Source organism: Podarcis liolepis (assembly GCF_965112155.1).
Source record: "Podarcis liolepis genome assembly, chromosome: 2".
Taxonomy (NCBI): Eukaryota; Metazoa; Chordata; class Lepidosauria; order Squamata; family Lacertidae; genus Podarcis; species Podarcis liolepis.
In genome coordinates, this window is record NC_139555.1 from 23,905,097 (window position 1) to 23,918,468 (window position 13,372).

General features: G+C 38.9%; 1 protein-coding gene across 5 annotated transcripts in view; it reads left to right on the forward strand.

Moving 5' to 3' along the window:
* The window catches only part of CEP112 (centrosomal protein 112), a 210,962-nt gene that overhangs the window by 17,534 nt on the left and 180,056 nt on the right, over positions 1–13,372 (forward strand). For all 5 annotated transcript variants that reach the window (XR_014522593.1, XM_083489925.1, XM_083489926.1 and 2 more), the window contains 4 exons: positions 632–728; positions 1,929–2,003; positions 12,321–12,368; positions 12,463–12,540. Coding sequence is in view for 4 of the 5 variants with exons in the window: in XM_083489925.1 (XP_083346051.1) it covers positions 632–728; positions 1,929–2,003; positions 12,321–12,368; positions 12,463–12,540 (298 nt within the window). In the remaining variant the exon portion in view is untranslated. The remainder of the gene's footprint in view (positions 1–631; positions 729–1,928; positions 2,004–12,320; positions 12,369–12,462; positions 12,541–13,372) is intronic.

Sequence of the window (13,372 nt, forward strand, 5' to 3'; positions counted from 1 at the left end):
GCTAAGAAAGAGATAAAGTTAAACATGAAAAGTTGACTAATTTGAAGTGATGTTTTGTAGTTTGTTAACTATTGTTAAAGATGGCCAACTGTAATGAATTGATGTTTTAGTTATTGTTGATTTATTGTTATTGTTGAATCTTAAATAAAATTTATATTAAAAAAGCACTTAAACTACCAGTGGCATGCTTCTTGATTATTTTTGTAGGGAGGATCAAGGCAGTTAACAAATAGTTTAAGGTTAATTGGAATGAAATAGTATTAGCTAAGACATGAAATATTATGTAAAGAAGCTTGCAAATGTTTCATTGGTCACTATGGAATTACCAAGTATAACGTAATGTAGGAATATAATATCCCTGGATGTTCAAATGGCTGCAGCTGCTCCACCCCCTTTGTTTAATGGCTTTATCTTCTATAATGCAACATATTTTATGTTTTGTTTTAATTTCTTATGGCCTTTTAGTACCCTTGTGATGGAAAGGCATGATAGAAATAAAAATAAACAAATGGTTTTTTTGTAAATTGCTTTGGGATGCCTCATGGGAAGTGATATACAAATGAAATAAATAAACAATAGCCTTCAGTAAGCTCTAATTGGTTTTGTATCCCCCCCCCCCCGCCTACAATAGGGAACAATATACATATAATGGGAAGCGAGCCCTAAAGTCCCGTTCTATGAGTCCACTTCATCTGCCAGAAGAGAACAACTTTACCTCAAAGACACCAGTAAGATTATTTTCTATTTGCAGTAAAATTTCTTGAATGGTCAGTTTGTATACTGAGACTCATGAACCGTACAGGCAAGAAAATTGTGATAAATAGGAGAAAAACTGACTAGGTATTCATACAGAAATGTTACATGCCTGCTCTGGCACAAGGATCCTGGCTTGCATTAAGCCAAAATTCCTCATTATGTCCTAACCAGTGGACTGTTTTAATGTCAGTTAACAAATCAGGGAAATAAGCCAGGATCTTCATGTTGAAGTACATGGCAAGGTGCAATGGAGATTGGCTTGTATTTCAACATGAAGATCCTGGCTTATTTTACTGGTTTGTTAAATGACATTTCAACAGTGCTGGACTTGTGATGGGGAAAGGAAAAGGGGTGCTTATTCCTGGGTCCATAAACCGTGGTTTATGAAGCCAGAAATGGTGGTCTTACCTGGACCATTGCATTTTGACAGCGTGGGTTTTAAGGGAGTGCTTTCATCAGATATGGTAAATCGTACAAGCTTTGTTTCCGAAATGGCCCACTTGTGAGAGAAGGCAATCACCAAGTGCCACCCTAATAATTTTCAAGGCTAGACTTGTGTATATTTGTAGTAGTTGCCTTCTACAGATTGCTGAGGAGTTGGGAAGATTCCTTTTGAAATTTTGTAAGCAAGTCACCAAAGACATGAATAACTGATTGGTTATGGGGCTTTAGATGATTGACCATGTTATTGATTAACATATTGGGTACTCACTGTAGCTGCATGATATAGAAATACCAGCAGTCAAATACAATTTCTTGGGGAGTAGTGGCATTAAACAGACACCGCTTGCTTTAAATTTATGGGACCTGGAGTAGACTGCTCAGAATAAAATGCAGTTCTCATTCCCGCCCCCGCCCCCCATATATTTATTTAGCCTGTAATCCAAAGCACATACTAGGGACTAAGTTTCAGTAAACACTGGGGGACTTTCTTGTATGTACATATACAGTACGTAGGATTGCACTGTTAGTGGCTAACGTGTTGGGACTTCTGCTTGGCTTAATAAATTGCCTGAGCAACCTCAATATGTGATCCACCTTGAACTGGAGCTAGAAAATGAATTTCCTACACTGGCCAACATTTCCTTGTTAGAAATGATAAACTTTTTGCTTTGCTGTTTCTCCATGTTTGCTCCAGCTATAACATTTCATCTGAACATTTAATATTCCAGGAGGATCGTCACACACACAAAATGTCTTTGGATGACAGTGACCTTGAAGCTCGTCTCAACAGCTGGAATCTCGGGGTAAAATAAACATGCATTTCTTTGATTTGCTGGCTTTAGAAGAAAATGCATTTGTAATTTAGTCTCAACAGTTAGTATGGCAACTAAGTGTCTTTTTAGGCCTGGTTCACATGTCACATTAAACTATGGTTTAAAATAGTGGGACTGTGAAGTCCCTATTGTTCTTTTCGTCCATTCTTTTCTTTGGTTTCTTTCCTCCCCAGCCTGCCAAAGACTGGCTTTGCATTATATGTTTCCCTTAAACAAACCATGAATTGCCAGCCCAGAACGAATCTTGGTTTCTGCTTGTGGTGTATTTTGGGGGTAATGAACCATGAGCCATGGTTTGTACATAATGCAAAGCAAGCCTCTGGTTAGTTTCCTCTCTGGTGTGCCAAAGAAAGGAGCAGGAGAGGAACACAATGGGGGCTTTCAAGCAGTGTGCACGAGGCATTAAGCCACAGCTTATCTTAAACATTTGGTTTAATATTATGCATCAGCCATAATGTTAGCATGGAAAGAAATTGGAATAAATCTTAAGAGGCTATGAAGATTCAGGTGGGTAGGCTATGAAGGTTATTGTTTTTGACACATTAAGGTAGGCTGAAACCGAGGCATCCCATTTGCTGAACAAATGATGCCATGGATTCATAACACTACAAGGGACGTCGTTAAGCTGAGTGAGAAAAAAGAAAATTCCTCCGCCTTTAGAATATTTGCATAAGTAAATAAAGGGAGCCCAGCTGGATCAGGCAAAAGTACATCTCATTCAATATCTTCCTTCCCAAGGCGTCTTAACAGATACCTCCTGGAAAATCCAGAAGCAAGGCATAAAGCCAAAGCTCTCTCACCTGCTATTGCTCCTCAAATTTGTTATTTGATCAGAATTTTAATGTCATTGGTCCTGGAGAATCAATGTAGCCATTGGTGCCATCTATCCTTCATAAATTTCTCCAGCCCGCTTTTAAAACAATGTAAGCTACTTGCCATTTTCAAATCTTATGGCAGCAAATTTCATACATTAATGTTGTGATGCACGAAAAAGACAAACACGCCCTGAATTTAGTGGCTATCAGTTTCCTAGCAGGGAAGCTCTCTCTAGCCATTCCTCCACACCATCCACTATTTTACAAACTTTGGTTTCCTCCCCCTACCCAACACTTTTTCCAATCCGATAAGTTCCGATAAGCCTTTAACTATAGGGAAGGGGTTTCAGCCTGATATTTTCAGGAGGAGTGGATGTGCTGGATCTGGTCAGGGTGGAAGGTATCCTGTTCCTGTTTTGCTTTTTCTTTATAAAATGTTTTCCATTCTTCTGACATTGGTGGAAGGGGAGAAGTGCTGGTGTAGTTTTGGCCTTTGTGGGGGCATGTCAGAGAAACAAAGGGACTGTGGATCCTGCAGATCCAAGGCCTCTCCCAGTCTGCCTGTGACACACCCTTTTTTATCCTCTACTGCTATGGACATACAGTTCGTCTCTGCTGGCAGATCTTTCTGCTTCAATAATGGGTGTTTCTCTGGGGGCGCAATTGCTTTTCTGGTGGTGAGCCTCCCTCTCTGCTGGAGGAGCAGTACGTACTGGTACTTTACTTCAGTCACCCTTCAGCTGCCTGTTTTAGGAGTGCTCCCTAAGATCTGTATTTCAGTATTTTGATTTAAAGTGTATGCCCCCCCTGTTTAACAGCTTCTCATCTTATGATCAAAGAGTGTAATCAACCACTGTTTACAAAGGGGGGATTTGCCATTGACTTCATTAGGAAATGGACTGTTTCCCAGTATTCTTCAATAATATTTTTTTTTATGTGTGTGTATGTTTACAATAACGGTAGAGTGTTTTTGTTAGGATCTAATGATGCATATGTGCATGCTTAAGCTTGTTTGCTGTAGTTCCTGAGATGTCTTGTTCTGAACATCATGCAGAGAGGCAAAATTTCCAGAATGTTTGAAGCTGTGGGCAATTCTGCCCTGCCACCCCAAAAACCTGATTTTTTGGTGGTGGTGGGGAGAAATATATGCAATGGTTACTCAAACCTGAAATGCTTTAACAACATAATGTATTCTTTTATAACCTAGTTAGGACATAAAATTGTACTGTTTGATGTTTAGGAAAATTAAATGAAAATGTATTATGTTTGGTATATGCAAAATTGCTAATACCCAGTTGTAGTTTACTTTCTTTGTGAGTCTTGCTAAGAGCTTTGTTCTCACCCGACTTTTCATATTTTTCCTCCTTGGCTTTGGCACACACAACAGGTCTCTTGCAGTTTCTAGTCCACCTTCTTCTGAACCTTTTTCTCCAGGAAGGCAGGACAATCAGCTACTTGTTTTACCATCAGTAGTAGGGTGTCTCCATCATAGCCATATGAGAGAGATGTAAAAGTTGACTGCAAAGCCCAATGCAAGTATAAAAAGGCAATAGAAGCAGGATGCTTGTGTCCCATATCGCCAAACTAGATAGTCCTCTTCGTGAAGATGGTAGCAACTCCTAAGTGCAGAAATATTGGATTTTAGCATTATATATGTCAGTATTATCATGCTCTAATGGTGTAAGATTGCCCTACATAAAACTTCAAAAGCATCATTTTCATTCTAAAAAAAATACTTCGTAGGAATTTTTCTACTGTTTTCTAAACTTTCTTTCTTTCTTTCTTTTTTAAATCCAAATAGTTTTCCCTAGGTTGTCATTTGCAAAGATCAGACTTAAAAAGACAGCAAGATTTCTAAATTTTGATGAAAATTTCTTAGGGGGTATAAAAAGGGGGAGAACCCCCAATATTTCCATTTCCCTTTGGCCTTCACATCTTCACTCACTTGGCCACAGGTTTTTGAGGAAGGAAGAAAACTCAGTTGACAAGTGCATAAACACTCCATACTGGGTCTCTCGGTGACTCTTTCCTGATTTTAGGTCACCAGATGTTGTTGAACTGCAACTCTTGTCACTCTGCTCGAGTGTCTAGTGATCAAATACGGCTTAGGTTCAACATTATTTGGAGACCCAAGATTGAGGAAGGCTGCTTTTGGCCTTGGCCTTGCATAAGTTACAGTGGAACCTCGGTTCCCAAACGAAATCCACTCTGGAAGCCCGTTTGGCTTCAGAAACGTTTGAAAATGGAAGCGTTTACCGGTACTTCCAGGTTTTTGGTGTTCGGGAACAGAAATGTACGAGAATGGAGGCATTCGGGAACCGAGGTTCCACTGTAATGACATTTTGGGAAAATCCCATGCTGAAAGCATTAGCACTGGCTTGTTTGTTTCTTTGTTTTGAAGCACAGACAGCCTAAAAAATGTATGGCTCATATGTTTGCTTTTGTGTGTTACTGAGATGCAGATCAAGGAGACAATCAATGTATTTATTACAGTAAGATGAAAGGGATTGGCTGATAAAATGCACTAAATACTATATTAAACAGTGTGGGATATTCTCACACATTCGTATTTGCATACAAATTTAGTGTTTTTCTATTGATCTTTTTAACAATTGATTCAAGTTCTCAAGACTGAAGCAAGTAGATGTGCCTCTTTGATTAGATAGGTAACCTAATTGGATTTTCTGCCTCCCCTTCTGGCTGGCTCTGCCTTTGACCTCATGGTTTCTGTCTCTTGGTCTGTTAATTGGCTGCGTTTTTCCATAGAACAGTGTTTCGCGAGGTTTTGTATAATTGCTGCTGTCCCTGGATAGCAATATGTTTCTTGTAGCACCAAAATGAGAATGATGCTCTTGAAAGAGTATGACAATATTTTCCGAGATGCGAGAACTTGGGAATCCAGTCCTGTTTTCATGTATTAGTTGTGCAGGTTGTAGCATGATTAAGTACTAGAAAGAACAGGACCCAAACACTTTTTACACTTGCGGAAGTAATAGTGATGATATTGCAAAAGATTAAGGCTTGGAGGCAGCTGAACAGTCCTGGCACTTCCTGTGAAGCCTAGATTTATGAGAAATTAATCTGATTACTTCGGATTAGTTACAGTTCAGACTTAGGGGGCACCAGCATGTACTCTGGTTCTACTGGTGGAGACTGATGTAGTGTCTATGTTAGGACAAGTCACAGATCAGTTGTCACAGAGGCACTTTTTGGGCAGCTTCCTCTTCAATATAACTTTCTGCCTGCCCACACCCAATAAAAGCAAATGTGTTTATGACATATCTGTCTCTTGAGATAGAGGATAGTGATATGTTTTTAAGAGGCAAGTGCTTCCTGGAATTTTTTAGAAACAAAAAATGTGTTTTTTAAATGAATAGTGTAATGACCAAGTTTGGACCCATTATACTGAAAATCGGGTGTAGCCATGCCAAAGTCACATTTGGTCCACCATCTTGATTCAGAATGGCACCTGGCATCCAGTCGTCAATGGAAACCCCACAGCTTGAGAACCCTCATGCTGAATTTGGTGATGTTATTGAGACAGCCAAAGCTATGTCATAAAGCATGCAAATTTAAACTGAAGTGATATTTTGGTTTGGCATCTTGATTGAAAATGGGATCCAGTTTCCAAATGTGGGTGAAGACCAATTTCCCCACTTTGGGAATCCTTTTCCTGAGTTTGGTGATATCACAAGAGAACAAAGGGGAAAATGGACAGACAAACTATTCTATACAATGTATAGTAGTTCCACTAAATATTGGCATCTATTTGCAAAATGTTTCATCATTGAGTAATCTAGTGAAAACGTGTATTTTAGTGTTTGCAAACCTTTAATAAGTATATTACCGTTATATTGTCGTCATGATTATGCTTGGTTCTCTTAGATTCAAGTTTCTTTAAACTGCGCTCTTTTTAGATTTCTCAAATATGAATGCACTGAATGGGGTATTCCCATGGAGAATGAGGTCCACTTGCACAACAGGACTCCCTCCCCAGAGCAGATTTAGGGGGCTCAGGGTAGGAAAGGGGGGAAAGTCCCATTTAATTCAATAAGTTATAATTAACCATAAAATCAGAAAACTGACTTAAAACTCCTGTTGAAATAAAAAGGTCTGTGTTGCTTTATAGGTTTTTTTTCAACTTTTATTTAATTTCTGTGCTGCTTAATATATTAAACACATCTCTAAGAGGTATGCAGAAAACTGAAGCAACAACAGACAACTTAAGTAAAATATTACAAAAAGGTTACGATAATGCAATGTCACTAATATATAAAAATCAGTATCAGTTCATTTTCCTTCTGACAGACCCTCCCTCTCAGCCTCCGGGTTCTCACACAGGGTCCAACAAACTCCCAGCTCACCCACAAAAGTCTCACAACAAGAAGAGTTCCTGGAAACAGCTGACATCACCGTAGTCTCTCATGCTAGACTTAATTTTTATGAGCAGGCACAAGGTGGATGATACTTCCTTAAGCTGCCCACAGCTGCGTTCCATTCAACTGCACTCTCCCCACCCACCCAGTTCCAGGTACAGCAAGTTTGTTGAGTTTCTCATTGGGTCCAAAGGATGGGGAAAAGGCCCCCTTCCACTCACAGCTCTTTCTTTAACCTCTGCCCTCTCCTCCTCCTCTATCTTATTAGATGCCGATTTGCTGAGTGCTGCCATGAGATATGCATGCATCACAGCCAAAAAGTTTTCTTTACTCAGCCTGATTAGGAATGAAAAACATTTTCCAGCTTAGCTGTTAAGGGACCTCGCTAGCATGCCCTGCCTTACACATTTTGATATTCAGTGTTGTACCAATGGACTTCACCTGTTGGTTATTTTCCTCAGAGTGTAAATATGTTTCCCTCCTGTTCTCAAGTGTGCTGGTATTGTCCTATGATTTTATTCACAAATTATGGTTATATATTCTAATCATGTTTTGATACATTTTGAAAAGCAGTGGACATATGATCTTGACTAATTTTGCCTTTCGTAGTTGAAACTCTAATAGAAGATTATTAGTGCCTCTTCCTAAGCTTTTATTAACATATCTCATTGATACAGGACCACTGCAGATTAGACTTCGTGGTCTAGAATTTAAATATGTAATGTGTAATAGAAAGGACTGGCTGTCTACTGTTCTTTAGAGTTAAAATAGTCCTCTGTTGGCAAGCCTATACATACTTGGGCTGCAACTAGTTTTGTTATTTTGTGCGTTTATTTTAGTATCCCAGATCTTACTATTCTGGCTTGCAAATAATATTATGCTAAGTAGTGTTGAAATCTCTCTGTTAATCCTTTCTAGTGGGAGTGAAACTATGGATAGTTCCCAGCATCTGTTCTACCTTATGCTTAATAGCTACTTTTGCTTGATGCTTTCACTAACGCAAGGCAAAGGGCAACACACCAAGATTCTGAATTTTGAACTTGGGCTGACTTGCCGGTTCAATTTGTATGTAAAAGAATCTGTCTGTGCTGTATGTGTACAACAAGTACAACATCTTCTTGACACCAGTCAACGGGGAAAGAATTAATCTCCACTCAAATACTGAACCAGTATGTGGATCCAGACTTATTGGAACAGACTTGTAGAAATCCATGTGGCTTAAGTTAGTTGTGATGAATTTCCTGTTCATTTCAATGGGTTTTCTCTAAGCATGCCTAAGTCTGGATTCAACTCAAAATTACTCATTATAAGGAATGGCAGAGGTTTAAATAAAGCAGGGATGGAGAGATACACAGGAAAAAGTGTCAATTTTAAACAATGGCAGGGATTTGAGTAGAGCAAGTAGGAAGTGACACAGGTCCTAGGTGGCAGTTTAAAACAAACAAAGAGTTTGAAAAGGCCCTGTTGTGTTAGATATTTTTGTGTTATCACTTTTATTACTTCCTTTTTAAAATTGTTTGCTTATTTTCTTGATAAACAACCTCTGTGTTTCTCTATCCCTACTTTACTAGAACTTCTGTTGTTTGTAACAGCCACTTTTTTCTTTCAGTGCACCTCCCTTCTCACTGTACTCAAACGTCTCCCTCTTCTATTCCTCAGCTACTACATGTGAGAGGAATAAAGGATACAAAGCCCTCAAATATACCATAGCACCTTCACACAATGTGTTTCACTCCTGGTGCTGTGTATTGTCTTCAACATGAAGTTCAAGATTCAGTGTAGTAATTTAGAACATAATTTGTTAACAAGCATACAGTGGTACCTCGGGTTAAGTAATTAATTTGTTCCGGAGGTCCGTTCTTAACCTGAAACTGTTCTTAACCTGAAGCACCACTTTAGCTAATGGAGCCTCCTGCTGCCGCCGCGCCGCCGGGGCACAACTTCTGTTCTCATCCTGAAGCAAAGTTCTTAACCCGAGGTACTATTTTTGGGTTAGCGGAGTCTGTAACCTGAAGCGTATGTAACCTGAAGTATATGTAACCCGAGGTACCACTGTATATGTACAACATCCACCAGCTGAACCTACTGTTCTCTAACTGAACCAACAAACTGGCTGACTTGCCCTTAGTCGTCTAGTCATCTTAAAGATACAGCAATAAACAACATCATGGGCTGTGTTCTAAGGGGGCTGCAGAATAGGAGAGGACAAAGGCATATAAACGGGGGTGGTCTGTGTGCAAAAGAGTGTTGGAAAAATGTGGGAGGAGAAGGTGAAAATCAGGGTGCAAAAAAGGAGTAGGAGGGGATGGTGGCTTCATATTTGAGAAGAAAGTCAATTGGGTGCTTAGTAGTTGCAATGTGTGAGGGGAGGAAGATGCAAGAGGTTACCATGGGGATGAATTGTTAGCAAGAAGAGCTGCATAAAAGGAATGAAAGTGGGAGGCAGGCGTGGTCATGGGGTGAAGATAAAAAGTAGAGCAGGGTTGCACAGCAGAAGTGGCTTCAGAAATGGGGTTGGAAAGGTGAATAATGAGCTTAGTAGTTGCATGGGAAGGGGAAGTGCTAGGGGGTTAATGGCAGAATAACAGCGGGGTTGGCAGGCAGAGTGAGCTGGGGTGCAGCCCCCCCAAGCAAAATACAGTGGTACTTCGGGTTAAGTACTTAATTCGTTCCGGAGGTCTGTTCTTAACCTGAAACTGTACTTAACCTGAAGCACCACTTTAGCTAATGGGGCCTCCTTCTGCCGCCGCGCCACTGGAGCACAATTTCTGTTCTCATCCTGAAGCAAAGTTCTTAACCAGAGGTACTATTTTTGGGTTAGCGGAGTCTGTAACCTGAAGCGTATGTAACCTGAAGCGTATGTAACCCGAGGTACCACTGTACATAAAAAAACATTTTTATGTGCATATGTGTGCATGAGTGTATATTACATGTATAACATTATTGCGAATATTCAGTTGTAAGATGTTGCTTGTCTAGCCCTGTAGAATAAGTAATGGGAAGATTAATGAATCCTAAAGCTTTTACATTAAATCTTTCCAAGCGAGTCTTTGCATCTCAGGATACTTCCGTAGGGTGCAAAAACAGCCATTTCCCCCAATTTGGAAAATATGCTTCTGTTTGTATTTTTTGGGAATTTAACATATTTTATGTTTGCTTGTGTGCCACTTTCTTTTTTTTAATTGGGTGGATACTTATTGTGACAGCCTTTTTGCTATGGTATTACTGGGGAAATGAGAAATTGTGAGGATGAGTAGCTGGAAAGGAATGAGCATTCAGACACAGCGTGGTTTGCAGATCAGTTTGAGTGAATGTAATCCATAAGCTTATGGACTGGAGGAGCATTTAATTTCAAAGTGCTGCTCCCTCTCCCTCTAAACTGGAAAATGCAAGACTTTGTGTAAAGGAACCACTCAGCCACATTCTGTTCATTTGTAAACAAGTGATGTTTACCTTTCCCACTTATAGCCTTACTTTATTTTAGAACCCGTTTATTGCATTTCATGCCAAATAAAATATGCAAAGCAGCTGTCAGTTTTCATTTCCATTAATAGCTGCATGTTTATTTGCATACTTCATTTTAAAAAATGAAAACTTTTTTAAGAAATTAAGTGCCTTTTATATGAGGGATGGGGATATGAAAAAATAGATGTCCTGAATACTTAATCCTGTGTTAATCAATTTCTATAGAATTCTCATTGGAGTTGGTTGTGTCTTCATAAAGGGAAAGCAGGCAGGAAGATGTTTAAGACTATATAATATATTCAAAGTTTTATAAAGTATTTTCAAGCCGAAGTGCTATACAATATAATAAAACCAAAGATGGGTCCTAGCTGCAACCTGTTTTTATGCTAAGCTTTAAAATGGCCTTCAGGTGATCCTTGTTTCATGGAACTAAATTTTACTGTACTATTCATCTACATTGGCTAAATGGGAGGCGCTGTAATTTTTTTGACAGGAGAGCTGAGTGGTGGTAGGAACAAGTCCTTGTAGTTCTATCTAAGCAGTTGAAGTTTTATCTAAAAACAGAGCTATATTGTTGCCTTGAGTAAACTATCCTCCCGCCCAAAATGCAAGATACAGAATTTGAAAATAAATAAGCACATATGAAAGGAGCACCAAGAAGAATGGAAGAAATTCAAAGATTATTTAGTTAAATATGCTAAGATAATATAAGTAGAACTATTTGTAAGTACCAAATTGGTCTAGGAGTTAAATATGTTAAATTGTATAACATTATGGATAGAGAATAATATGAAAAGAAAGAAAGATGTTAATTGATTAAGTTCATTTGAAAGAAGTATTGGAAAACTGCTACAATGATTTATATGGAAACTCAGCTAGGGGGATTTGAGGAAGTCACCCAACAATGATAACAAAATTGGGATTTTAACAGCTAGGATAAATGTTTGTTTGTTTGTTTTATACTGTAATTTTTTTTTATGTCTGTTATAAATTTGGAAAACTAATAAAAAAAATTTGAAGGAAAAAAGAAAATATGTTTCTCCCTCACAACATCCCTTAAAAAATGTGCGTATTCCATTGCCTCCATTGCTGGCCTGAATCGAAAGGAAGGTTATCTTCAGTCCAAAATCACTAGTATTTCAAAACCAAATGGTTATAGTAGTAAGGAGGAAAGAAGCAGGAGTTTATTTGGATATCAGAGGATCTTGGTTATTGTGGGGATAAAAAGGGGGCCATCAATGTAACCTTGAGGTCCTTGGAAGAAAGAAGGAATATAAATGAACAGGGAGACATTGTGAGGATTACTTTTCCTCACATCAAACCTTTTAATACTTTTTTTTGCTTTTGGATCTCACCCCTCAAGGGCCTCAGGCAGGGAGTTAATGTTACAACTATCCTGTGAGGTAGTTTATCTGAGGGATTGTGACTTGTCTAAACCCAACCAGTAAGTTTAATGACTACGAGGGTTTTAATCCATTTTGTGATCTTTAGGATATGACTTTCTTATGAAATGAGGACATTTCTATTAAACCAGGCATCTTGGAACCGTTTTTCTGAATGCCATCTTTGAATATTAACAACAGAATCAGAAAGATCTATGTATTTAACCTCTTGCAATTCCTCTCTTTCAGCTTGAAAACCCCAGATATTTACGTGAGAAACCTATACCATTTTCACTGGTAGGTTGCGTTTTTCTATTTTGCTTTGTAAGAATTTCTAGTCTACAATTGCCCCAAAGGCAATGCGAAGTTGACTTTTTTATTTTTTCAATAGATGTCACCCAGGATAGGTATGAGGAAGCACAATACTTCTCAAGAGGAACAGGCATTTTCCCGCATGTTTGAAAAGGAGGTAATATATATACATATATATTACTTGTGGGGCTAACAGTCTCATTTATTTGTTTTAGTGAATGTGTGAATGCCTGTCTTTTAAAGCAATAAAAATATGAAAAACAAAGGGTTGGATCCAGGGTTCCTATGACTAAAGTTCAAGAAGCTTCTTTGGATGACAGGCCCAGTACTAGAAGTGAAATAGAACAAGCCTTTTAATGTGATAAATAATGCTTCAGAACAGCCATCTTGACTCTCAGGCTCCTATTTGCTATGGGTTGGTGATGCTCATGGAAAGGGAGGGGAGGCCATTTTTACAGATTCCCTCTATAGACTTCTGCCCCACCTCCCATGCTCTACTAGAGTGTCCTTACAGCATTCAAGAAAATACTTTTTGAGAGGGTGCTAGACTTTCTTCCAGTAATTACTGGAACCATTTAAGCCCAATGACCCCAGTCCATCCTGGTGAGGTGCTTTAGTAGGATTCCATCTCCCAGGCCAGAATATCCACTAGGGCACCAAGGCAGTTACATCACCAAAGTGAGGCTGTGGAACCTGATAGAAATGGATTCAGGTAATCGCTTTCCTCCAGGAAAACCAATTTGTGGTTTAGTAACCTGTTTTTCAAAGAAAAGGCACAAAAAAGTCTTTGGATCCTGGCCACTATTTGAACAGAGCCTGATTGCATTAAAGAAATAGTGCCCTTGGTTATCTGTAAAACTAACGAACAGAAAGTCGTACTTGAATATTAAAAAACAGAAACTTGGCAAATAACTCATTTTATACCGAAGTTAACATAACCTGCTCTTGGACTTCTGTGGTTTTCTTTAAAACTGCAACATGACGATATA